Raw genomic sequence first — 25,016 nt, 5'->3', positions numbered from 1 at the left:
GTGGATGGATGGATGGGCCGGGGGTTCGGTCAGTGGATGGATGGATGGATGGGTCGGGGGGTTGGTTGGTGGATGGATGGATGGGCCAGGGGTTCGGTCGGTGGATGGATGGATGGGTCGGGGGGTCAGTCAGTGGATGGATGGATGGGTCGGGGGTTCGGTCAGTGGATGGATGGATGGGCCGGGGGTTCGGTCAGTGGATGGATGGATGGATGGGTCGGGGGTCGGTCGGTGGATGGATGGGCCGGGGGTTCGGTCAGTGGATGGATGGGTGGATGGGTCGGGGGTCGGTCGGTGGATGGATGGGTCGGGGGGTCGGTCGGTGCATGGATGGATGGGTTGGGGGGTCGGTCGGTGCATGGATGGATGGGTCGGGGGGTCGGTCGGTGGGTGGAAAGGTCGGGGGGGCGGTCGGTGGATGTTTGGATGGGTCGGGGGTTCAGTCGGTGGATGTTTGTATGGGTCGGGGGGTCGGTCGGTTGATGGATGGATGGGTCGGGGGTTCGGTCGGTGGATGTTTGGATGGGCCGGGGGTTCAGTCGGTGGATGGATGGATGGGTCGGGGGTTCGGTCGGTGGATGGTTGGATGGGCCGGGGGTTCGGTCGGTGGATGGATGGATGGGTCGGGGGGTCGGTCAGTGGATGGATGGATGGGTCGGGGGTTCGGTCGGTGGATGTTTGGATGGGCCGGGGGTTCGGTCGGTGGATGGATGGATGGGTCGGGGGGTCGGTTGGTGGATGGATGGATGGGCCAGGGGTTCGGTCGGTGGATGGATGGATGGGTCGGGGGGTCGGTCAGTGGATGGATGGATGGGTCGGGGGTTCGGTCAGTGGATGGATGGATGGGCCGGGGGTTCGGTCAGTGGATGGATGGATGGATGGGTCGGGGGTCGGTCGGTGGATGGATGGATGGGTCGGGGGGTCGGTCGGTGGATGGATGGGTCGGGGGGTCGGTCGGTGGATGGATGGATGGGTCGGGGGGTCGGTCAGTGGATGGATGGATGGGTCGGGGGGTCGGTCAGTGGATGGATGGATGGGTCGGGGGTCGGTCGGTGGATGGATGGATGGGTCGGGGGGTCGGTCAGTGGATGGATGGATGGGCCGGGGGTTCGGTCGGTGGATGGATGGATGGGTCGGGGGTCGGTCGGTGGATGGATGGATGGGCCGGGGGTTCGGTCGGTGGATGGATGGATGGGTCGGGGGTAGGTCGGTGGATGGATGGATGGGTCGGGGGGTCGGTCAGTGGATGGATGGATGGGTCGGGGGTTCAGTCGGTGGATGGATGGATGGGTCGGGGGGTCGGTCGGTGGATGGATGGATGGGTCGGGGGGTCGGTCGGTGGATGGATGGATGGGTCGGGGGGTCGGTCAGTGGATGGATGGATGGATGGGTCGGGGGGTCGGTCGGTGGATGGATGGATGGGTCGGGGGTTCAGTCGGTGCATGGATGGATGGGTCGGGGGGTCGGTCGGTGGGTGGAAAGGTGCATGGATGGATGGGTCGGTGCATGGATGGATGGGTCGGGGGGTCGGTCGGTGGATGGATGGATGGGTCGGGGGTTCGGTCGGTGGATGTTTGGATGGGCCGGGGGTTCAGTCGGTGGATGGATGGATGGGTCGGGGGTTCGGTCGGTGGATGTTTGGATGGGCCGGGGGTTCGGTCGGTGGATGGATGGATGGGTCGGGGGGTCGGTCAGTGGATGGATGGATGGGTCGGGGGTTAGGTCGGTGGATGTTTGGATGGGCCGGGGGTTCGGTCGGTGGATGGATGGATGGGTCGGGGGGTCGGTTGGTGGATGGATGGATGGGCCAGGGGTTCGGTCGGTGGATGGATGGATGGGTCGGGGGGTCGGTCAGTGGATGGATGGATGGGTCGGGGGTTCGGTCAGTGGATGGATGGATGGGCCGGGGGTTCGGTCAGTGGATGGATGGATGGATGGGTCGGGGGTCGGTCGGTGGATGGATGGATGGGTCGGGGGGTCGGTCAGTGGATGGATGGATGGATGGGTCGGGGGTCGGTCGGTGGATGGATGCATGGGTCGGGGGTCGGTCGGTGGATGGATGGATTGGTCGGGGGGTCGGTCAGTGGATGGATGGATGGGTCGGGGGTCGGTCGGTGGATGGATGGATGGGTCGGGGGTCGGTCGGTGGATGGATGGATTGGTCGGGGGGTCGGTCAGTGGATGGATGGATGGGTCGGGGGTTCAGTCGGTGGATGGATGGATGGGTCGGGGGGTCGGTCAGTGGATGGATGGATGGGTCGGGGGTTCGGTCAGTGGATGGATGGATGGATGGGTCGGGGGTCGGTCGGTGGATGGATGGATGGGTCGGGGGGTCGGTCAGTGGATGGATGGATGGGTCGGGGGTTCAGTCGGTGGATGGATGGATGGATGGGTCGGGGGTCGGTCGGTGGATGGATGGATTGGTCGGGGGTCGGTCGGTGGATGGATGGATGGGTCGGGGGTTCAGTCGGTGGATGGATGGATGGGTCGGGGGGTCGGTCGGTGGATGGATGGGTCGGGGGGTCGGTCGGTGGATGGATGGATGGGTCGGGGGGTCGGTCAGTGGATGGATGGATGGGTCGGGGGGTCGGTCAGTGGATGGATGGATGGGTCGGGGGTCGGTCGGTGGATGGATGGATGGGTCGGGGGGTCGGTCAGTGGATGGATGGATGGGCCGGGGGTTCGGTCGGTGGATGGATGGATGGGTCGGGGGTCGGTCGGTGGATGGATGGATGGGCCGGGGGTTCGGTCGGTGGATGGATGGATGGGTCGGGGGTCGGTCGGTGGATGGATGGATGGGTCGGGGGGTCGGTCGGTGGATGGATGGATGGGTCGGGGGTTCAGTCGGTGGATGGATGGATGGGTCGGGGGGTCGGTCGGTGGATGGATGGATGGGTCGGGGGGTCGGTCGGTGGATGGATGGATGGATGGGTCGGGGGTTCGGTCAGTGGATGGATGGATGGATGGGTCGGGGGTTCGGTCAGTGGATGGATGGATGGGCCGGGGGTTCGGTCAGTGGATGGATGGATGGGTCGGGGGGTCGGTCGGTGGATGGATGGATGGGTCGGGGGGTCGGTCAGTGGATGGATGGATGGATGGGTTGGGGGTTCAGTCGGTGGATGGATGGGTCGGGGGTTGGTCGGTGGATGGATGGGTCGGGGGCTCGGTCGCTGGATGGATGGATGGGTCGGGGGGTCGGTGGATGGATGGATGGTTCGGGGGTCGGTCGGTGGATGGATGGGTCGGAGGTCGGTCAGCGGGTGGATGGGTCGGGGGTCGGTCGGTGGATGAATGGGTCGGGGGTCGGTCGGTGGGTGGATGGGTCAGGGAGTCGGTCGGTGGGTGGATGAGTCGGGGGGTCGGTCGGTGGATGGATGGGTCGGGGGGTCGGTCAGTGGATGGATGGATGGGTCGGGGGTTCAGTCGGTGGATGGATGGGTCGGGGGTTGGTCGGTGGATGGATGGGTCGGGGGGTCGGTCGGTGGATGGATGGATGGGTCGGGGGGTCGGTCGGTGGATGGATGGATGGGTCGGGGGGTCGGTCGGTGGATGGATGGATGGGTCGGGGGGTCGGTCAGTGGATGGATGGATGGATGGGTCGGGGGTTCGGTCAGTGGATGGATGGATGGATGGGTCGGGGGTTCGGTCAGTGGATGGATGGATGGGCCGGGGGTTCGGTCAGTGGATGGATGGATGGGTCGGGGGGTCGGTCGGTGGATGGATGGATGGGTCGGGGGGTCGGTCAGTGGATGGATGGATGGATGGGTTGGGGGTTCAGTCGGTGGATGGATGGATGGGTCGGGGGTCGGTCGGTGGATGGATGGATGGGTCGGGGGTTCAGTCGGTGGACGGATGGATGGGTCGGGGGTCGGTCGGTGGATGGATGGATGGGTCGGGGGTCGGTCGGTGGACGGATGGATGGGCCGGGGGTTCGGTCAGTGGATGGATGGATGGATGGGTCGGGGGTCGGTCGGTGGATGGATGGATGGATGGGCCGGGGGTTCGGTCAGTGGATGGATGGATGGATGGGCCGGGGGTTCGGTCAGTGGATGGATGGATGGATGGGCCGGGGGTTCGGTCAGTGGATGGATGGATGGATGGGCCGGGGGTTCAGTCGGTGGATGGATGGATGGGTCGGGGGTTCAGTCGGTGGATGGATGGATGGATGGGTCGGGGGTCGGTCGGTGGATGGATGGTGAGCGGGTCGGGGCTGGGCGGATGGGTCGGGGGCTCAGCGAGGGGGGGTCGCGGGATACTTTACAGCCCCGGGGGTAGCTGTTTGTCTGTAACTTTCAAGCGAGGGCTCCTGCGGCACCGTAGGGACCGACACACGGAGCCAGGCGCTTTGGTGGGCGAGCCCCGCCGCCTGAGCGTGTGGCGGGGGGGCCCGGGTCATCGCCCGCGGCGCCAGCTGCTGCCAGGGGTCCCGGTCCCGCTCGCCCCCCTCCCCTCCTTCTGTGGCGGCTCTTTCCCAGGGCGCCGCGCGGTTGGCCAGCCCCGGCTGCTGCTCCCGCCCCGCTCGCCGAGCGCGGCCCTGCCCTCCCGAGCCTGCCCGGCGAGCCGGAGCGAGCCCGCCGGCGGCGCGCCCAGGCCGGCGTCGGCCGCATGAGGTTGATGCTCCTGTGCTGCACCTGGCGGGACGAGCCCATGGGCGAGGAGGAAGGTTCGTAGCGCGGCCCGGCCCGGCCCGGCGCCGCTGCGCTGCAGATGGGGGCGCCCCGCCAGCCGGCTGCGGGCAGGAACCGGCGCCGCTTCTCCGGCCCGGCCCCGGGCTCTGCTCGCCGCCCGCGGGCCCCGCGCCGTGACCTTGAGCAGCCGGGGCCGGGCGGGGCACCGAGCCCCCCCGTTCTGCGCTAGGGAGGCCTCCAGGGCGCGTCCCACTGCGGGCAGCCCCGGCCTCTGCTGAGCCAGAAGCTGCCCCCCAGCCCTGCTGCCGGGGGGCGCCGCCGGGATCCCTGCTCCACCCTGGCCCCTGCATCCCTCGCCAGGAGGCCCGCGTGGGGCCGGGGCTGTCCGCAGCCCTCGCCTATTCCCAGGGCATCAGGGGCCGGGTCACCTGCAGCCTCCCCTCCAAGGCCCCCCCCTTGCAATGTCCTTTGCCAGCTGCGCCCCCACCCTGGCTGCGGGGGGCTCATCCTGTGCCCGCCCCTGGCTCCCGCTCCTCTGAGCTGGGGCCTGGCCTGGGGTACAACAGCCCCTCTTGTCCTAGCTGCCCTGCCCACGCGCCAGCGCACGGCCCCTCCCCGGGCCCACCTATCACCTTACTGCTGTGGGCAGCTCCGCTTTCAAGCTGTTCTCTTTCCACCTCCCACGGAGCTGGGTGCCCTCCCAGCCTCTGCTGCCAGCGCCAGGGCCTCTGTCCTGGTAGTGGGGAGCAGGCAGCAGCCCCCCTGCTCCTGCTGGCACCCTGCATGTCCAGCCTGCTGAGGGGCAGACTCGGTCCCCCCTCCTCCTCCTCTGCCCAATCTCTGTTCCCCTTCCCCCTTTCCCCTCCCCCTTTCACCCCCCACGCCTCATCCTGCCTTCACTGCATGCTCCTGCCCATGCATGCCGGCTCCTCCTTCTCCTCCCTCACATGGGTCCTCTGCCCACGGTGCCCCCTGCTGCCCTGTCCCTTTCCCACCCACTCCCCTGCCCACATCTTTCCCCATGGTTGCCTTAACACGTGCAGGGCCCTTGGAGCCAGACTGGCTCTCCTGGGCCTGGCTGTGCCCTTGCACGTGGGTGTGATAGCCAGTGCCTCTCTGGGCCCTGCAGGAAGCGACCTGCCTGTGTGTGCAAGCTGTGGGCACAGTATTTACGATGGACAATACCTGCAGGCCCTGGATGCCGACTGGCACACCGACTGCTTCAGGTAGGAGCCTCCAGGGGCAGCCTCATGCCCCAGCCTGGCCGGCTGGGTACAACAAACACTAGAAGTCCAGGGACAGATGCTGGTGTCGCCTCCTGGTCGTGGCCACAAGGTGGCAGTGTGTGTGTGTGTGTGTGTGTGTGTGTGTGTGTGTGTGTGTGTGTGTGTGTGTGTACACAGGCATATCTCACTCACACAGATATACACGTGCACTTCTCACTTACACACACGCGCGCGCATATACACGTGCGCTATCTCGCTCTTACAGTGTCCTGCACACATATGTACACGCGCACACACTGTCTCACACAGAAACACACACACACAGTCTTGCACAGATATACACATGTGCATTGTCTCACAGAAATATACACACACACAGTCTTGCACAGATATACACATGTGCATTGTCTCACACAGAAATACATACACACACATACATACACACACACACACTGTCTTGCACAGATATACACATGTGCATTGTCTCACAGAAATACACACACATACAGTCTTGCACAGATATACACACGTGCATTGTCTCACAGAAATACACACACACACAGTCTTGCACAGATATACACATGTGCATTGTCTCACACAGAAATATACTGTGACGACGCGTCGGGATTTTCCCATCTCCTGCACCCCCGAAATGGCATGAACAGACTTCACCAGCCAGTAGAATGGAGGTTGTTTATTGTTCCTCCAGCACAGCGCAGCACAGATGTAATCTGGTTACAGGAACTGGGGCTAAGAGGCCTCAGTGCCCCCCTTGAGATAGGGGAGTCCCAGCCCCCCCCCCCAGCTCCTTCTTCCCTGCCTTCCAGCCAGGAACTAACTCTACCTCTCCCAGCCCTGCCCCCAGCTCCTTCTTCCCTGCCTTCCAGCCAGGAACTAACTTCCCCTCTTCCAGCCCTGCCCACAGCCAGGGCAGCATTCCACCTCCCTTTGTTTCTCCCCATGGGGGGCCGCAGGTCAGACAGGTTTTTGAGTCACCTTTGCATAATGAGGTTTTCCCTGCTGGGTCTTGCTCCAGACAGCAGAGGTCACCACAGCCCAGCAAGTACCCCCACTACGTCACATATACACACACACAGTCTTGCACAGATATACACATGTGCACTGTCTCACACCCACAGCACTCTTGGGGTGAGGTGTTTTGGGAGGTGGGGGGGTTGCAGTTCTCCCTACAGTCCCGCAGGGCCACACTGGGATGGTGCTGTGGAGTCCTGGCACACCCTGGTGGTTTATGATCCTTGCTCTCTGCTTTGGATTCTGGCTTCCCTGGGCTCCTCTCTGCCCCCAGCACAGACTCTGCTGGATACATCTCGGCCTTCGGCGCCGGCCAGGTACCTCCGACTGCAGCCCCCCGCACTCAGGCAGTCAGGAAGGGCTGTGCCAGACCCAGACCAGCCAGGGAGACCGGGCATCCCTGCTGCAGTTGGGGCCTGGCTGGGGAGTGCGGGCGGCTTTGCTGGGCCCCATGGGTGATGCCCCTCATGCCTGGCTGGGCACAGGCAGGGCCTGGCACGTCGGGCAAGGGGGAGGGACTGGGAGCGTCCAGCGCCCCACGTCCTTCAGCTCCACCTGTGCCCACGGTTTGCTGCCAGGCCCCTCCCTGCCACTCTGCTGCAGGCCTGGCCTCTCCCAGCAGAGGGCGCTGTGGGGTTTCTAGCAGGTGCAGGACCACGGGGAGGGGCTGGGAGCAGGCAGCAGCAGCCCTCCTGTGGCTGGGGGTTCCACAGGTGGTCAGTTGACCGGTTAAACCTGGCGCTGAGCTGGTGAACTGATGAGTCGGGATTTGAACGAGGTGCTGCACAAATCCAGAAGCAGCTGCCCCTTGGCCTGTCCCTGGGGCGCTGCCGGAGACTTGCCCCCCATCGTGTCCTGGAAGCTGGGCTGCGCTCTGCTCCACAGCCCACGTGCTCCTGTAGCTGGGCAGCTGGAGAGCATGTGGACGGGGCCTGTGTGCTGTGAGGGCCCAGCCGGGGGAGGGGCACTGCAGTGCCCAGCGGGGGGCTGTTTGCAGGGGTAAGTGGGTCTGCATCAGTCTGATGGGGGTGGGGTCCCCTGTGAGCAGGGCCAAGCAGCACACGGTTGCACTGGAGCACTGTTGACTAGTACAGCTGGGAAGCCCCAGGCTCTCCGCGCTCCCAGGGGTGCACCTGTGTGTCTGTCTCCCAGAGGCCTGCCTGCCTCCGCAGGGCTGTGCCGCTGGGTGCTGGCAGGGGGCTGCGATGCGGGGTGGCAGGGCCTGGATGGGTACAGGGAGGGTGCGTGGGGGCGGGTACGGGGCCAGGTGCACACGTTGGTCCTGATGTGGCGCGTGACACAGTAGGCTGGCCGGCGGGTTGGCAGGAGTGTGCCAGCCCCTGGGGAGGGGAAACTGTGACTCCTGGCCAGCCAGCCCCGGGGCGTGGGGCCAGCTGTCGCTGTCACTGCGCAAGTGCTGTCCCCGTCTGATTACAGCTCGGTTTCCTCCCGGGGATGCGGGGTGGGGCGGGGGCAGTGGGAGCCGCGTTTCCCTGAGTCACTTGGGCCAGAGCCGTGGGGAGGCTGATATCGTGGGTTCCTGGTCCCCCTGCTCCCTCCCGCACACGCCCAGCTCTTCCCAGCATCTGTAGGAGCCGGCGAGGTCCTGGCTCCAGGCTGCTCGCAGGATGCTGACGGCTGTGCTCAAGAAGAGCCGTTTCCTGAGTGCTGGAGCCAAGTAAGCGCTGGGGCTGCTCTGCTTGCCCCGCGGCTGCCATGGCCGGGGTTCTTAGCGCCGGGCCCCAGGGCGGGGGGCTTGTGGTGGAGGCAGGAAGCCCCCACGGGAGATGGCACCCTAAGGAGCAAGAGTGCCGGGAGCCGCTAGAAATCGCGGCAGGAAATGCCCCTTCCCCAGCCCTCTTGCCGGGGGCCAGTTGTCCCCACAGCCTGCTCCCTGCATGCGCCTGGCCAGCACGCAGCGGAGGCGAGGCCGCGGGAGGGGGCAGCTGGGCAGTGTGGGGTGATGGCGAGAGTCTGAAGGGAAAATAACCGGGGGCAGCGTCTGGTGCCAGAGTCCCTCCCCCGGCCAGGCTCAGGGGCCTCCTGCGCTGCAGCGTTTCCTGGGAAAAGTCCCGCTGCTTTGTGTGGCGCCCCACGCGCCCTGGGGGTCAGGACGGAAGTGAGGGTCCCTGGCGCTGTGGGATTGAGCCCAGCCTCGGGCAGGCCACGCCTCGGGGACTGTGCTGCTGTCTGTGCGTGCACGAGCCCCAGGCGGGGGCGGGCGGGGTGCCCAGGGCGCTGCTGGGGCTGGTCCCCGGGGCGGAGAGCAGGGCTGCTCTGCCAGCACCTCAAGGGTTAACATGGCCGGGCCGGGCCCATGTCCTCATTGCTCAGCCGAGCTGGAGTGTGCTGGACAGGGTGCGCAACGGGGCACCAGGGCGGGACGTCGCTGACTGACACGCCAGCCAGCGGCGCCCTGGCCGGAAAGGAGGCTGCAGGGGCTCCCCCGCCCCCGCCGATGCGGGTGTTCAGTGTGGACGGAACATCGGTTAGTCGAGGGGGGGTGCACCACGCCAAGCGGCTCCTGCGCATTTCGAAGGCAGAGGCGCAGCAGGCAGGACCCCGAGAGCAGGGACTCGTGTTGTTCCCCTGCCGGCGCCCCACCGGCATCCTGCTCCCCACCCCTTGCTGCCTCTGACACAGAGGCAGCAAAGTGGGGGAAGCGACTAGTCGCTTACATCCCTACACCGACAGCCCAGCCCTGTGTGCCCTCTGTCCTCACCCCTCCAGCCCCACTCCTCCCACCAAAACCCACGCCCGTTCCCTAGACTGACACCCCCGTGCCTCACTGCGCCCCTCCCTGGCTCCCACAGACACCCCAAACTCTCACTGCGCCCTTCCCCCGGCTCCCACTGGCACCCCCGTGCCTCACTGCGCCCCTCCCCCGGCTCCCACTGGCACCCCCGTGCCTCACTGCGCCCCTCCCCCGGCTCCCACAGACACCCCAAACTATCACTGTGCCTCTCCCTGGCTCCCACAGACACCCCAAACTATCACTGCGCCCCTCCCCCGGCTCCCACTGGCACCCCCGTGCCTCACTGTGCCCCTCCCCCAGCTCCCACTGGCACCCCTGTGCCTCACTGCGCCCCTCCCCCGGCTCCCACAGACACCCCAAACTCTCACTGCGCCCCTCCCCCGGCTACCACAGGCACTCCAAACTCTCACTGTGCCCCTCCCCCGGCTCCCACAGACACCCCAAACTCTCACTGCGCCCCTCCCCCGGCTCCTACAGACACCCCAAACTCTCACTGCGCCCCTCCCCCGGCTACCACAGACACCCCCGTGCCTCACTGCGCCCCTCCCCTGGCTCCCACAGACACCCCAAACTCTCACTGCGCCCCTCCCCCGGCTCCCACAGACATCCCCATGTCTAATTCTGACCCATCTTCCTGTGTGCTAACCTCCTCGGTGTCTAACGGTGGCTCAGGCTGTGCTTGCCTGACTGCTGCTGGTCTCTAATTGTATCCCATTTCCGCGCTCGGGGAGCTCTTGTTTCTGGTGGGGTCCCGCCTGGCGGCCTGCAGCCCCTGGCCTGGCCCGGCCCCGCTGGCTCAGCCATGCCCAGCAGTAGAAGGGGGAAGTCGGGTCACACAGCCAGGCTCAACTTGCTCATGGGCCAGAGATGGCATGGGGGTGTCTGTGGGACCCAGGGAAGGGGTGCAGTGAGAGTTTGGGGTGTCTGTGGGAGCCGGGGGAGGGGCGCAGTGAGAGTTTGGGGTGTCTGTGGGAGCCGGGGGAGGGGCGCAGTGAGAGTTTGGGGTGTCTGTGGGAGCCGGGGGAGGGGCGCAGTGAGAGTTTGGGGTGTCTGTGGGAGCTGGGGGAGGGGCGCAGTGGGAGTTTGGGGTGTCTGTGGGAGCCGGGGGGGGCGCAGTGGGAGTTTGGGGTGTCTGTGGGAGCCGGGGGAGGAGCACAGTGAGACTTTGGGGTGTCTGTGGGAGCCGGGGGAGGGGCGCAGTGAGACTTTGGGGTGTCTGTGGGAGCTGGGGGAGGGGCACAGTGAGAGTTTGGGGTGTCTGTGGGAGCCGGAGGAGGGGCGCAGTGAGAGTTTGGGGTGTCTGTGGGAGCCAGGGGAGGGGCGCAGTGATAGTTTGGGAGCTGGGGGAGGGGCGCAGTGAGAGTTTGGGGTGTCTGTGGGAGCCAGGGGAGGGGCGCAGTGAGAGTTTGGGAGCCGGGGGAGGGGCGCAGTGAGAGTTTGGGGTGTCTGCGGGAGCCGGGGGAGGGGCGCAGTCAGAGTTTGGGGTGTCTGTGGGAGCCAGGGGAGGGGCGCAGTGATAGTTTGGGAGCTGGGGGAGGGGCGCAGTGAGACTTTGGGGTGTCTGTCGGAGCCGGGGGAGGGGCGTAGTGAGAGTTTGGGAGCCGGGGGAGGGACGCAGTGAGAGTTTGGGGTGTCTATGGGAGCCAGGGGAGGGGCGCAGTGAGAGTTCGGGAGCCGGGGGAGGGGCGCAGTGAGAGTTTGGGGTGTCTGTGGGAGCCGGGGGAGAGGCGGTGAGGGGCAGACGTTCGAGGGAGGCAGCCCCCCGGGTCCGCTTACTCCTCTGCTGCAAAGGGCCCTGCCGTCCCTGCCGCAGGTGCTGCGAGTGCGGGGCCCTGCTGTGCCACCAGTACTACGAGAGGGACGGGCGCCTGTACTGCAAGAAAGACTACTGGGCCCGCTTCGGGGAGTTGTGCCATGGCTGCTCGGAGCACATCGCCAAGGGGCTGGTCATGGTGAGTAGTTGCCGGGGCAGGCTGAGCCTGGGCGCTGGGCTCTGGGCGGGCAGCCGGCCCGGGGGCTGCCCGGCCTGCTGACTGGGGCCAGGGCTCTCCCCGTGACTCAGGGCCCAGGCGGGGGATCCCCGCACACCCAGGGGTCTGGCGGGGAGCCCTGGCTGGACTCCCCCCGCGGGATGGGCGGTGCTAGCTGGGCCGTGGGGAGATGAGCTCATTGGAAAGGGGGACTTCCCAGCCGTGGGCTGGGTGTGTAAGTCGCCCCCCGGCTCAGAGTCACTCGCTGGCCCAGCACCATGGGAGGCACAGCCTGGCTCACGCACTGGGGGAGCTGGTCCCGCTCCGTGCTGCAGGTAAGGGCCTGCCTGGGGGGGGGGGGGGCTGCATTCCCGCCGGGGCTGGGAGCTTGCTGGTGTCTCTAGTGTCATTTGATGGTGGGTGAAGGCATGGGCTGAGCAGGGAGCTGGAGAACAGCCAGGTGCCTAGAGAGGGAGAGGGGGAAATCTGCCCCGGCAGGCAAGGGCTCAGGAGGTACCTGGCGGGGGGCCGGGGCCGGTAGCAATAACAGGCCAGGTGCATGGTGGCTGCCTGTGGCCCCCGGGAACCATTGCCCAGCCGCCGGGGTGCCCAGTGAGGCGGCGGCGCCGGGATGTCCCCACCTGCCAGGCGATCGCCTTGCGGTTCCTGAACGTCGGACGGCCCGGCCCCTGAGGCTGCCCCCCGCCGGCTGCCCGCCTCTGTGCGTGTGTCTGTCTGAGGCCCGGGGCTCCGCCAGGGCGGAGCAGGCTGCCAGGAGAGCCCGTCCTGCCCCGCCCCCGGCCCAGGAGGTGGCCCCAGAAGTGCTGTGCTGAGCCGTTTCCTGACAGTGCCTTGCGGGCGGCCCTGCCTCTGCGGTTCCCCCTTCGGCGCTTGTCAAGTCATTTCCACAGCGGGGAAAGGCCGGGGGGGGGGGGGGGCAGCCATGTGACAGGCCCAGCTCATGGCAGCTTCCCCTTGCGCACGAGCAGCGGGCAGAGAGGGGCTCTGCACCCTGGCCAGGGAGCCCCAGGGGTTTGTGCCTGGGCCCTCACATCCGGCTGCCATTTCCTTGGCCCCGGTTAAGCCAGCGATGCCCACGGAGCTGCCCTCCTTGCAGGGCACTGCAGCCTTAGCGCAGGCCCTGGCCAGCTCCCTGTGTCCCCTCCCCTGGCTTGCCTGGCTTCTGTGTCTGAAGAGCCTGGAGCCGGCTCTGTTTCCCCTGCCAGGAGAGTGTGTGAGCAGCCCGAGCCCACTGCACGGGCCAGGGTGGCGGAGTCCCAGGCTCTGCCCTGGGAAGCCAAGGTGGGGGCCTGGCACAGGGCTGCCACCCCTTGTGCCCGATATGCAGTGCAGAGTGGGGCACAGCATGGGGCGCAGAGCGGGCAGAGCTGGCTCCTCTTGCCCCCCAAGGAGTTCCCTGGGAGCGGCACCATGAGGGGTCCTGAGCTCAGAGCAGGATGTGACCCAGTCCCAACAGCCGGTCCCGTGCGCCTGCCCGGCCCAGGGTCAGCAGCCTGCGGCCCATGGGACGGGACCGGAGCGCTGGGGGCGCAGCCAGAGGCGTGCTGACCCTGGCCCAGCGTCTGGGGGCAGGGGACGGGCCCGGCCAGTTCTGTGACTCGAGGGTCCTGTGATCCGCACAGGTGGCTGGGGAGCAAAAGTATCACCCCGAGTGCTTCAGCTGCCTGCGCTGCCGGGCCTTCATCGGCGACGGCGACACCTACGCCCTCGTGGAGCGCTCCAAGCTGTACTGGTACGTGGGCGGGGCCAGGGCCTGTCCCCTCCCCTCCAGGGCAGTGGCGCTCCCGGGACGTTCCTGTGGGGGGGGCTGGGTGCTCCAGTTCCCGGCCCGGGGCAGCCGCTGGGCACTAGGGAGCGGGAGGCAGGTTGCAGGCTGGGGGCTCAAGCCACAGACTGGCTGCTCCCTGCTCTCTTGGGACGGGCTCCCCTAGCCCCACAGGAACCTGCTAAGAGAGTGGCCTGGCGTGTCTGCCCCCAGCGGGCATTGCTATTACCAGATGGTGGTGACCCCGGTGATCGAGCAGACCCTGCCCGACTCCCCGGGAGCGAGGATCCCCCACACGGTCACGCTGGTCTCCATCCCGGCCTGCAGTGACGGCAAAAGGGGCTTCTCGGTGTCCATCGACCAGCACTGCGCCCCCCCAGGCTGCGGCTCGGAGCACTCCCACACCGTCCGGGTCCGAGAGTACGTACCCGCGCGGGGCAGGGCGCTAGCGCCAGCATGGGGGGCCCTCCAGAGGCAGCGGGCCTGGAACTCATGGGCATCAGTGTTCCCATGCATGGGCAAAATGAATTTTGTTATGTGCACCACTATGGAGATGGTGTGGGACGGGGACGGGGTCGAGGAGTTCAGCGAGGGGGGGGGGGGGTCGGGGCTGGGCAGAGGGTTCGGCGAGTGGGGGGGGGCTCGGGGCTGGGCAGAGGGTTCGGCGAGTGGGGGGAGGGCTCGGGGCTGGGCAGAGGGTTCGGCGAGTGGGGGGGGGCTCGGGGCTGGGCAGAGGGTTCGGCGAGTGTGGGGGGGGCTCGGGGCTGGGCAGAGGATTCGGCGAGTGGGGGGAGGGCTCGGGGCTGGGCAGAGGATTCGGCGAGTGGGGGGAGAGCTCGGGGCTGGGCAGAGGGTTCGGCGAGTGGGGGGAGGGCTCGGGGCTGGGCAGAGGGTTCGGCGAGTGGGGGGAGGGCTCGGGGCTGGGCAGAGAGTTCGGGTGCCCGGCCCTGAGGGCTCCGTCCTGGGGTACAAGCCATGTGCTCACCGAACCCTGCGCCCTGCCCCAGAGTGGACCCAGCCTGCATCAGCCCGGACATGAAGAACTCCATCCATGTGGGGGACCGGATCCTGGAGATCAACGGCACTCCCATCCGCCATGTCCCGCTGGACGAGGTACGCACCCCCCGCTCCCGGCAGGGCCCGGTGCAGCCGCCCCGGCCTGACCCCCTCCCTCTGTGCCTGCAGATTGACCTGCTGATCCAGGAGAGCAGCCGCCTGCTCCAGCTGACCATCGAGCACGACCCGCACGAGGTGGGGGCCCGCGAGGCGGTGCTGGAGAGCAGCCCTCTGGCCGGCCTGCGCAGCCCCCAGCGCTCGCCCTGCGGCGAGCCCAGCGCCGGGAGCCAGAGGCCAGTCATGTAAGGACATGGCTGCCCACGGCTGGGGGGAGCCCCGGTGGGAGAGCCCAGCCCCACTGACTGGCTGCCTCTGTGCCCGGCTCCGCAGGAGAAGCTGCAGCATCGACAAGTCCCCATGCACCAGCTCCATGGGCTCCCCGGCCTCCCAGCGCAAGGACATCGGCCGCTCCGAGTCGCTGCGCGTGGTCTCCCGCACGCACCGCATTTTCCGGCCCTCCGACCTCATCCACGGCGAGGTGCTGGGCAAGGGTTGCTTTGGACAGGCCATCAAGGTACTGCCCCCGGGCCCTCCCCACTCTGCTGGAGCCCAGGACAGCGGGCAGGCCCCTCGGGCCTCCGTCTGGCTGGCAGTGCAGGGCCCTGGCCCTGGCGGCCGGGTCGTGGGCTCAGCCCCATGCAGAGAGCTCAGTCCCCAGGGGCTGCTGAGGGAAGGGAGGGCCTGTGTCCGCTGCCGCTTGTCCCCCAACATCCGGCCCTTCCCTGCCAGGTGACGCACCGGGAGACGGGCGAGGTGATGGTCATGAAGGAGCTGATCCGCTTTGATGAGGAGACCCAGCGGGCGTTCCTGAAAGAGGTGAGTCCTGCCAGTCCTCTGGCAATAGGCCTGCCTCCCTCACCCGCCCAGAGCATCGGGGCCCGGCTCCAAGGGCCCAGGAGGCATTTTCCTTGTCCGAAGGGGTCCTGGCACAAGGACGGTTGAGCCCCTGGCCTGGACAAACTGACTGGAAGATGCCCGCAGTGGCGCTCAGCCTGGCTTTGCTCCGTGTGCTCAGCACGCTTTGGACAGTGGCGGAGAGGGCGCTAAAGCCAGGGGCCGGGAGGGGCTGCACGTGCTTCATGGCTGGGTCAGAATTCAAACTGACCCGGACAAAGCGGAGCACTGGTCTGAGGTCGGGGGAGGGGAGTGTGCCAAGTGCCACATGCTGCGCTGAGGGAGGAACAGTCGGTTTCACACGTACAGAAGGGGAAGTGACCGAGCCCTGCAGAAGGGGATCTTGGGGTCAGAGGACCACAAGCAACACGAGTCACCAGTGTCACGCTGTTGCAAAACGTTGTGCTGGGCTGTGTTAACGGGTGTTGTAAGCGAGACACAGGCGTGGCCGCTCTCTGCTGCGCGCCGGTCTGGAGAAGGTCCAGATGACAATGAGGAAGGGTCTAGAAAGCAGGGCCTAGGAGGGAAGCCTGAGGAAACTGGGCTTGTTTCGTCTGGAGAGGGAGGCTGAGCAGGGGCAGAAGCCTTCGCAGGTCAAAGGGTGTTACGAGGAGGAGGCGTGAACTTGTTCCTTAACCACTGAGGATGGGCTCACGCTGGGGCTAGGGGTGCAGGGAAGAGCTTTGGAACTGCCGGGTGGTCAAGCACGGAGCCAGTGGCCTCTGTGGAATCTCTGTCCCTGGAGGTTTGAAGAGCCGGCTGGACGGGCTCTGGGGTCGGTGTCCCTGGGGATGGCCGGAGTCAGGCCATCCTTGATTCTTCCTCGGGCAGGGGCTGGACTGGGACCTCTTAGGGCGGCACGAGACCACGAAGCCGTGGCTGCTCAGGCTTGCGGATGGCATACAGCTCAGCAGCAGAGGGCAGGGCACTGATCTGGCGCCAGCTAGCACATGGGACACAAGCAAAGTGTGTTAGGGCAGCCAGACGCCAGGTCTGTAAGGGGGATCCCAGCCGAGCTGCCCCGGGAGCAGCCCCTGGGATAACCTGCCGCACAGGCTGCCAGCACAGTGCTGGGGCTAAGAGGCCTGGTGTGACCCTGGGAGCGGAACGGGAATTGCAACGTTTCCTCTGGGTTCGACAAGGGGATCACACGGCGGGTTGGTAGGTCAGAGCGGGTCAGCCCAAAGGTCCGTCCAGCCCAGGGTCCTGTCTGCCCACGATGGCCAGTGCCAAGTGCTCCAGAAGGAGGGAATCCTCACGTGATCCCTCCCGTCACCCACTCCAGACCAACAAAGGCTCAGGACACCATCCCTGCCCATCCTGGCTCACAGCCGTTGATGGGCCTAACCTCCATGAATCTAGCTAGCTCTTTTTTGAGCCCTGTTAAAGTCCTGGCCTTCACCACATCCTCTGGCAAGGAGTTCCACAGGTTGACTGTGCGCTGAGTGAAGTCAAACTTCCTTTTGTTTGTTTGAAACCTGCTGCCTATTGATTTCATTTGGTGACCCCTAGTTCGTATGTAATGGGAACAAGTAAATAACTTTTCCTTATTCACTTTTTCCATATCTGTCATGATTTTATAGACCTCTGGCCTATCCCCCATTTGTCTCCTCTTTTCTAAGCTGAAAAGTCCCAGTCGCTTTAATCTTTCCTCACCTGGGACCCGTTCCAAACCCCTCAACATTTTAGTTGCCCTTCTCTGAACCTTTTCCAGTGCCAGTATAATTTTTTTAGATGCAACCACAGCTATACGCAGTATTCAAGATGTGGGCGTCCCGTGGTTTAATACAGAGGCAATAAGATATTCTCCGTCTTATTCTCTGTCCCTTTTTTAATGATTCCTAATACCCTGTTTGCCTTTTTGACTGCCACTGCACACTGAGTGGATGTTTTCAGAGAACTAGCCACAATGACTCCAAGATCTCTCTTGAGTTGTAATAGCTAATTTAGTCCCCATCATTTTGTAGGGATAGTTGGGATTATGTTTTCCAATGTGCTTTACTTTGTATTTATCAACATGAACATTCATTTCCATCTTGTTACCCAATCACTTAGTTTGGTGAGATCTCTTTGAAGCTCTTCACACTCTGCTTTGGCTTAACTATCTTGAGCGGTTTGGCATCATCTGCATATTTTGCCAGCTCCCTGTTTCCCCCTTTGTCCAGATGATTTATGCGTAAGTTGAATAGGGCGGGTCCCAGGACGGACCCTTGTGGGGCCCCACGAGTTTCCTCTCCAGTCTGAGAACTGACCATTGATTCCTACCCTTTGTCTTCTGTCTCAGTCCCTCTTAGCCCGTGACAGCTCGCTTGACGTAAGAGCCTTGCGGGAGGGACCTTGCCACAGGCTTTCTGGAATGAGTGGAGGAGTGAAAACTGGCCTGTTAGAGACTGACACTAGCAGCCTAAGGGAGGGCAGGCGAGGGGGCTGCTGAGCCCAGTGTGCCAGGGAGCAGCAATGGGTCTAGTGAGCAGGAAGCTGAAGCTGGGTAGGGCTGGGTTAGAAACAAGCGAGGAGCTCACCTGGCTGGTGCGGGGGCCGGTCTTCAGAGCGGACGGGCGGCCCTGCTCTGGGGGCAGGTCTCCACCTGGGCTCCACAGGGCTTGGACTAGATGGTCGCAGAGGCCCCGCTCTGAACAAGGCACTTTGGCTCCTGTAGGTGAAAGTGATGAGGTGCCTGGAGCACCCCAACGTGCTAAAGTTTATCGGGGTGCTGTACAAGGACAAGAGGTTGAATTTCATCACCGAATACATCAAAGGGGGAACCCTGCGCGGCATCATAAAGAGCATGGTGAGCAGGGGGGCTGCCCCAGCCTGGAGCCCCACTCTTCCCTCGGGCACCTAGGCCACAGTTCGGTTGGGGCATAACGTCCAAGATTGCTCATGGCCCTGTTGGCATAACATGGGTCACGGGCAGTGGGGCCGGGCAGGCTGGGCTGTGGCCTGTGGCCCGTGGAGTGGGGCCGGGCTCTCCCGGGGCCGGGGAGGCTGGGCCGTGGCCCGTGGAGTGGGGCCGGGCTCTCCCGGGGCCGGGGAGGCTGGGCCGTGGCCCGTGGAGTGGGGCCGGGCTCTCCCGGGGCCGGGCAGGCTGGGCCGTGGCCCGTGGAGTGGGGCCGGGCTCTCCCAGGGCCGGGGAGGCTGGGCCGTGGCCCGTGGAGTGGGGCCGGGCTCTCCCAGGACCGGGCAGGCTGGGCCGTGGCCCGTAGAGTGTGGCCGGGCTCTCCTGGGGCCGGGCAGGCTGGGCCGTGGCCCGTGGAGTGGGGCCGGGCTCTCCCGGGGCTGGGGAGGCTGGGCTGTGGCCCGTGGAGTGGGGCCGGGCTCTCCCGGGGCCGGGCAGGCTGGGCCGTGGCCTGTGGAGTGGGGCCGGGCTCTCCCGGGGCCGGGGAGGCTGGGCTGTGGCCTGTGGAGTGGGGCCGGGCAGGCTGGGCCGTGGCTTGTGGAGTGTGGCCGGGCTCTCCCGGGGCCGGGCAGGCTGGGCCGTGGCCCGTAGAGTGGGACCGGGCTCTCCCGGGGCCGGGGAGGCTGGGCCGTGGCCCGTGGAGTGGGGCCGGGCTCTCCCGGGGCCGGGCAGGCTGGGCCATGGCCTGTGGAGTGGGGCCGGGCTCTCCCGGGGCCGGGGAGGCTGGGCCGTGGCCCGTGGAGTGGGGCCGGGCTCTCCCAGGACCGGGCAGGCTGGGCCGTGGCCCGTGGAGTGGGGCCGGGCTCTCCTGGGGCCGGGCAGGCTGGGCCGTGGCCCGTGGAGTGGGGCCGGGCTCTCCCGGGGCTGGGGAGGCTGGGCTGTGGCCTGTGGAGTGGGGCCGGGCAGGCTGGGCCGTGGCCTGTGGAGTGTGGCCGGGCTCTCCCGGGGCCGGGCAGGCTGGGCCGTGGCCCGTAGAGTGGGACCGGGCTCTCCTGGGGCCGGGGAGGCTGGGCCGTGGCCCGTGGAGTGGGGCCGGGCAGGCTGGGCCGTGGCCCGTGGAGTGGGGCCGGGCAGGCTGGGCTGTGGCCCGTGGAGGAAGACCGGACTCTCCCAGGGCCGGGCAGGCCGGGCCGTGGCCCGTGGAGTGGGGCCGGGCAGGCCGGGCCGTGGCTGTGCAAGCCATCGCTCGGTGCTCCCGGGCAGGGTGTGGGCCTTGGCCAAGGACTGCTCCAGGTAAGCTGCCCTTCCCTCTTGGCACTAATGGACGCCTGGCCCCTGCAGGACAGCCAGTACCCCTGGAGCCAGCGCGTGAGCTTTGCCAAGGACATTGCATCCGGGATGGTGAGTGCGGGTCCAAGCAGAGGGTGGGCCGGGGGAGGGGCACTGCCAGGGGCTGAGCTGCTGTGGGAGTGTTTGCTGAGTGCACACACCTGGTTCACGGGTGGGGAGCGATGGACACTCCATACAAAGGGACAGCAGGGCTTGCAGGCAGGGGGAACAATAGGGGTCTCGCTGACAGTCTATACATGTGCATGCACAGGCGGGCACTATGTGGGTATTTATGGGGGTGTTGCTGTGCATGCACAGGCAGGAGCTATGTGGGTATTTATGGGGGTGTTGCTGTGCATGCACAGGCGGGCGCTATGTGGATGTTTATGGGGGTGTTGCTGTGCACGCACAGGCGGGCGCTGCAGGGGTGTTTAGGGGGGTGTTGCTGTGCACGCACAGGCGGGCGCTGCGGGGGTGCTTAGGGGGGTGTTGCTGTGCACGCACAGGCGGGCGCTGCAGGGGTGTTTAGGGGGGTGTTGCTGTGCACGCACAGGCGGGCGCTGCAGGGGTGTTTAGGGGGGTGTTGCTGTGCACGCACAGGCGGGCGCTGCGGGGGTGCTTAGGGGGGTGTTGCTGTGCACGCACAGGCGGGTGCTGTGGGGGTGTTTATGGGGGTGTTGCTGTGCACGCACAGGCGGGTGCTGCGGGGGTGCTTAGGGGGGTGTTGCTGTGCACACACAGGCAGAGGTGCCATATGCAGGGACCGAGGGCCAGGGGCTGCCCTGTGCAGAAGGGTGCAGTGAGTAGGTGCCTTTCTGACCCTGGCCCTCCCCTAGGCTTACCTGCACTCGATGAACATCATCCATCGTGATCTCAACACTCACAACTGCCTGGTGCGGGAGGTGAGTGCTGCTGCTGCTGAGCGTGGCCCAGCCCAGCTCTGTCTGCGCACGGAGCCCTGGGCCGGGCTGGGTACAGGGGAGCCATCCGGCAGCCCTGGCTGAGAAGTCTCCGGGCGGAGGCGGCTGATCCCTGCCCAGGGCTGCTTGGCTCCCCCGCCACGAGTGACTGACCGGTGCCCATCTCTCCGGCTCAGAACAGGAGCGTGGTGGTGGCCGACTTCGGGCTGGCCCGGCTCATGGTGGATGAAAAGAACCAGCCGGAGCAGCTCAAGACCCTGAAGAAGCCGGACCGCAAGAAGCGCTACACGGTGGTGGGGAACCCCTACTGGATGGCCCCGGAGATGATCAATGGTGAGCCCAGGGCCCGGGCCCCGCTGGGAGCAGCCCATGGGGGCGTCGCGGGCGTCTGCAGCAGCAGGCCCGTTGCCTAGCAATGCGGGGTCGGCCCATCCCCAGGCCGGCAGGGGCAGTGCGAAGAGCGGTGAGGTGGGGCCTGACCCATCTCCTCTTTCCCCACAGGCAGGAGCTACGACGAGAAAGTCGACGTCTTCTCATTTGGCATCGTTCTGTGTGAGGCAAGTGCCTCCCCTGGGTCCTGCCCTCTCCCTCTGCCGCTCCCCTGGCACCCGGTCCTGTGGCACGGGCGGCCGCCTGTCCCAGGCTCCCGGGGGACTTGTGCTGACCCCATCTGCCTCCCCACCCCAGATCATTGGCCGGGTCAGCGCCGACCCCGACTACCTGCCCAGGACCATGGACTTCGGCCTCAACGTGCGAGGCTTCCTGGAGCGGTACTGCCCCCCCGCCTGTCCCCCCAGCTTCTTCCCCATCGCCGTGTGCTGCTGCGACATGGACCCGGAGAAGCGGTGAGCCAGGGAGTCCAGCCAGCCCCGGGCACGGCGTGTGGGAACCAGAGGGACCCCATGAACGCCTGCACAGCCGCTCCAGACTCCGCTGCCGGGGGACTTGAACAGGCCCCTGCCCCAGCCACTGGGTGCTTCCCCCGGGGCAGGCGGGGGAGTCTCTGATCCCCATGCTGAGCTCTGATGGGTGAGAGGGCTGGGCCCGCACTGAGGGGGCCAGGGGAAGGGGGGCTGGCCCCCTACTGAGGGGGAAGGGGAGGGGAGGGGACCGGCCCCGTGCTGAGGCGGAGGGGGAGGGGGCTGGCCCGGCGCTCAGGAGCTCACTGGCTCTCTCCCCTAGGCCCTCCTTCCCCCGGCTGGCACAGTGGCTGGAAGTGCTGCACATGCATCTGGAGATCGGCCTGCCGCTGAGCGCGCAGCTGGAGCAGCTGGAACGGGCTTTTTGGGAGTCATACCGGCGCGGCGAGGGCGGGCTGCCCGTGCACCCCGAGGTCCCCGACTGAGAGCTCGGCAGCAGCCAGGCCGGGGGCAGCTCCCGCCCCCCCACACTCAGCGCATGGGGTGCACTGCCCGGGGGGGCGAGCGCAGCCCCGTCTGCACGGCTCCCCCAGGGCTGGATCTCTGGGGTGCCTCAGCGCAGCTCGGCGCTTCTCTTGCTGTGTTTGCTGTCCAGTCCTTGCTGCACTTCCGAGCACAGGCTGGCCCTGGCCCTGGGTACATGGCCCCCTGCGGCGGGGCGGGGCCTGCTCTCCCCCACGCCTGGGCCGGCACAGGCCTTTGCAGGCTCCTCGGAGCAAGGGGGACCTGCCCCCCCCAGGGGCCTGACCCGGCACAGCAAAGGGGTCTCTGGGCTGCCTGGCTGTGGGCAGGCGGGGTGCAGGAGATGGGGAATGTGGGCATTGCTCAGGGGCGGGGCCCTCGGCCCAGGGGATAACTGTGGCAGTGCCCCTCCTTAGTGATGGGGGGGTCCCACAAACCCTTTTGGAGTCCCTGTGTCACTCCCCCTCCCTGAGCCTCCAGCGCCCCTCCCTTTGCCAGCACTGAGCTTGGCATGTGGCCAGCCAGGCCTGACAGGCCTTTGCCAGAGGGGGTCTGATCCTGGCCCCTTTCCTGCCCTGCTCCAGCACACCTCTCGGTAAAAGCCTTTCCCAGCTCCCCCGGGGTGCTGGCTGCTCATGCCCTGCGGGATTGCCCCGCGCTCTCTCCTCTCCTTGCTTCCATCTTTGCTCCCGTCCGCCGGGATCCTGGGGCAGAGCCAAGCCCCAGGGACCACACGCCTCGTGCGTGACAGGCTGTGGAGCCCCCCAGCATCCTTGGCTGGCTGGAGCCCATGGGGTAGGATGGTACTGGGCGTGTCTCGCGGGGGCGCCGTGCCCGTGGGGGCGGGCGTGTCTCGTGGGGGCGCGGTGCCTGCAGGGCTGGCGCGGGTGCATGCGCCGGGCGTGTCTCAGCAGGCGTGACGGTGCCCGGCCTGTGAGTGAGAGTGAGCGTGTCCGTGCTGCGCACCTCCCTCTCCCCGCGTCTGTACAGTGATGTGCATGTCTCTTCTGCAGCGTGACTCCTCCCTGCACATGCCTGCTCCCGCCTCCCTCCACGGAGGGTGTGCCCCGACGGTCGCAAGCGCACCACTCGGTTTTCGGAGAAGGGGGGCAACAGCTGATTTCCTTTCCTTTCTCACGCACTACAAAGGCTCCGTGCGGGGGCTGCAGCCTCTTGCCCAGCGCCGGGCGGGGTCTCGGGGGAAGGCCGGCAGGGCTCTGGCCTGGAGGCAGCCCTGGCAGGTTTTGCGGTGCGGTGCTGCTGTTCATGCTACGTTTATTCAGGTTAATTTTCTGTACTATATTTAAAGAGAAGAGTTTGTATTATTTTTTCACATGGCCGCCATGGCGATTTGGAGTTTGCCATTGTCACTGCCTCAGTTCTGCTTACATGAAGCATTCAAACTGTGAAGCGTCTCTGCGCACTTTGACTTGGAAGGAATCCGGTGTCCTCGGGGATGGGACGGAGAATTCCCCAACTGTGATGTAACAAGTCATGACTCAATAAATCCAGTCCTTCTCCGCCGCGTGCCGTGGCCTGCGTGGGGAGCGTTCCTGGCCTGGGGGCGGGAGGGGCTAGGTGCCACATGGCCGCCCCAGGCGCTTGTTCCTCAAGCATGTGCCCCAGGCTGCGGTGGCTCCGCCTCTCTGGCAGCATCAGCTTCTAGTCCGCAGCCGTCGGGAAGCTTGGGGGGGTCACTCACCAGAGCCCCCTTCCTGACATTGTGACTGCAGCACCACAGAGCCAAAGCAGGCGTCATTGGCTGGGCGTGATAAACCCTGAGCACCCGGGGGCAGGTGCCGTGGGGGAGGAGGGAGTGTCGTTTTCTAACTTCTGCACACCCCAGCTAATGTTCTTTTTCCACTTTTTTGGGATGTTTGGCTTGTGTGCGCATGCACGCACGTGCCCCGGCCCTGTAACCTGGGGGCCGTCCTCACCCAACCCTGAAACATTCTAAACACAATGTTTTAAAATGCTGCAAAAGATCCGACTAGGCCAGTGTCCTATCCTGGCCTCCGACCATGGCCAGAGACAGGTGCCCCCGAGGGCGTGAACAGAACAGGGAATCATCCAGGGACCAGACATCCCACCCTTCCCACCCAGATCCCTCCCGTCACCCATTCCCAGCTTCTAACAAACCGAGGCCAGGGACAGCCTCCCTGCCCAGCTTAGCTAATGGCCATGGATGTATCTAGCTCTTTTTTCTGAACCCTGTTAAAGTCCCAGACTTCACAACGTCCTCTGGCAGGGAGTTCCACAGGTTGTCTGTGCATTGCATGAAAAAGTACTTTCTATTGTTTGTTTTAAACCTGCTATCTATTAATTTTCATTTAGTGACATCTAGTTCTTATATTATGGGAGCAAGTAAGTTGTGACGACGTAGTCACGGTTCCCCCGTCCCTGCACCTCTGGAGCAGCATGAACAGACTCCACCAGCCAGTAGAATAGAGGGTGTTTATTGCTTCTCCAGGATACAGCACAGATGTAATCTGGTTACAGGGCAGGCCTAGGATGCCTCAGCCCCCCTTGAGATGGGGGAGACTGGGCCCCTAAATCTCAGCCTGTTGCCTAGGTGAAGCAAAATGTAGGACAATGTAGCACTTTAATGTAGCCTGTTGCCTAGGGTGCTTCCTCCATGATCCCAGCCAGAAACCTAACTTCCTCACTCCCAGCCCTGCCCCCAGCCAGGGCTCCACTCCCCTTCCCATTGTTCCGCTCCCTGGGAGATCACTGGTCAGACAGGTTCGGAGCCCCCTTGCATAATGACTCATCCCCTGCCCTGCTGGGCCGTGCTGCAGACAGCAGCCAGTAGAGGACACTCACAACCCACTGCCCAGCACAGCAACCAGCAAGGTACCCCCACTACGTCACATAAGTATTTTTGCTTATTGACTTTTTCCACACCTCATACTTTTATAAATCTCTCTCGTATCCCCTTTTAATGGTCTCTTTTCCAAGCTGAAAAGTCCCAATCTTATTGATCTCTCCTATGTAGCCATTTTATACCCCTAATTATATCTGTTGCCGATTTGAACCTTTTCCAATTACAGTCTGTCTGTCTTGAGATGGGACGATCACGTCTACATACAGTATTCAAGATGTGGACAAACCGTAGAACACTAGGACTGGCAGGGCCCTC

General features: G+C 65.4%; 1 protein-coding gene across 2 annotated transcripts; it reads left to right on the top strand.

Annotated features, from left to right (window-relative positions):
- Window positions 1-4,505: 4,505 nt before the first annotated feature.
- Window positions 4,506-23,231, top strand: LIMK1 (LIM domain kinase 1). Of its 2 annotated transcripts, XM_075917332.2 has the most exons (16): window positions 4,506-4,663; window positions 5,758-5,854; window positions 11,455-11,593; window positions 13,255-13,364; window positions 13,611-13,817; window positions 14,405-14,510; window positions 14,583-14,755; window positions 14,844-15,027; window positions 15,243-15,329; window positions 18,067-18,198; window positions 19,588-19,647; window positions 20,412-20,477; window positions 20,672-20,828; window positions 20,997-21,052; window positions 21,183-21,340; window positions 21,678-23,231. In XM_075917332.2, the coding sequence occupies exons 1-16, from the start codon at window positions 4,606-4,608 to the stop codon at window positions 21,838-21,840; spliced, it is 1,953 nt and encodes a 650-aa protein (XP_075773447.1). In that variant the 5' UTR covers window positions 4,506-4,605; the 3' UTR covers window positions 21,841-23,231. The 2 variants fall into 2 exon arrangements, with proteins under 2 accessions (XP_075773447.1, XP_075773446.1); XM_075917331.2 differs by having other exon boundaries at window positions 14,405-14,755.
- Window positions 23,232-25,016: the final 1,785 nt, after the last annotated feature.

This window comes from Pelodiscus sinensis, chromosome 21 (assembly GCF_052426305.1).
Source record: "Pelodiscus sinensis isolate ZL-2025 chromosome 21, ASM5242630v1, whole genome shotgun sequence".
In the NCBI taxonomy this organism is placed as follows: Eukaryota; Metazoa; Chordata; order Testudines; family Trionychidae; genus Pelodiscus; species Pelodiscus sinensis.
This window is presented reverse-complemented; position numbering and strand designations above follow the sequence as displayed.

Bases quoted from the DNA above. Each gene is read 5' to 3' on its own strand.
- LIMK1 (XM_075917331.2), top strand. From the start codon at position 4,606: ATGAGGTTGATGCTCCTGTGCTGCACCTGGCGGGACGAGCCCATGGGC. The intron at 14,756-14,843 runs GTAAGGACATGG...CCGGCTCCGCAG, and splicing joins GGGAGCCAGAGGCCAGTCAT to GAGAAGCTGCAGCATCGACA. The intron at 20,829-20,996 runs GTGAGCCCAGGG...CTTTCCCCACAG, and splicing joins GGCCCCGGAGATGATCAATG to GCAGGAGCTACGACGAGAAA.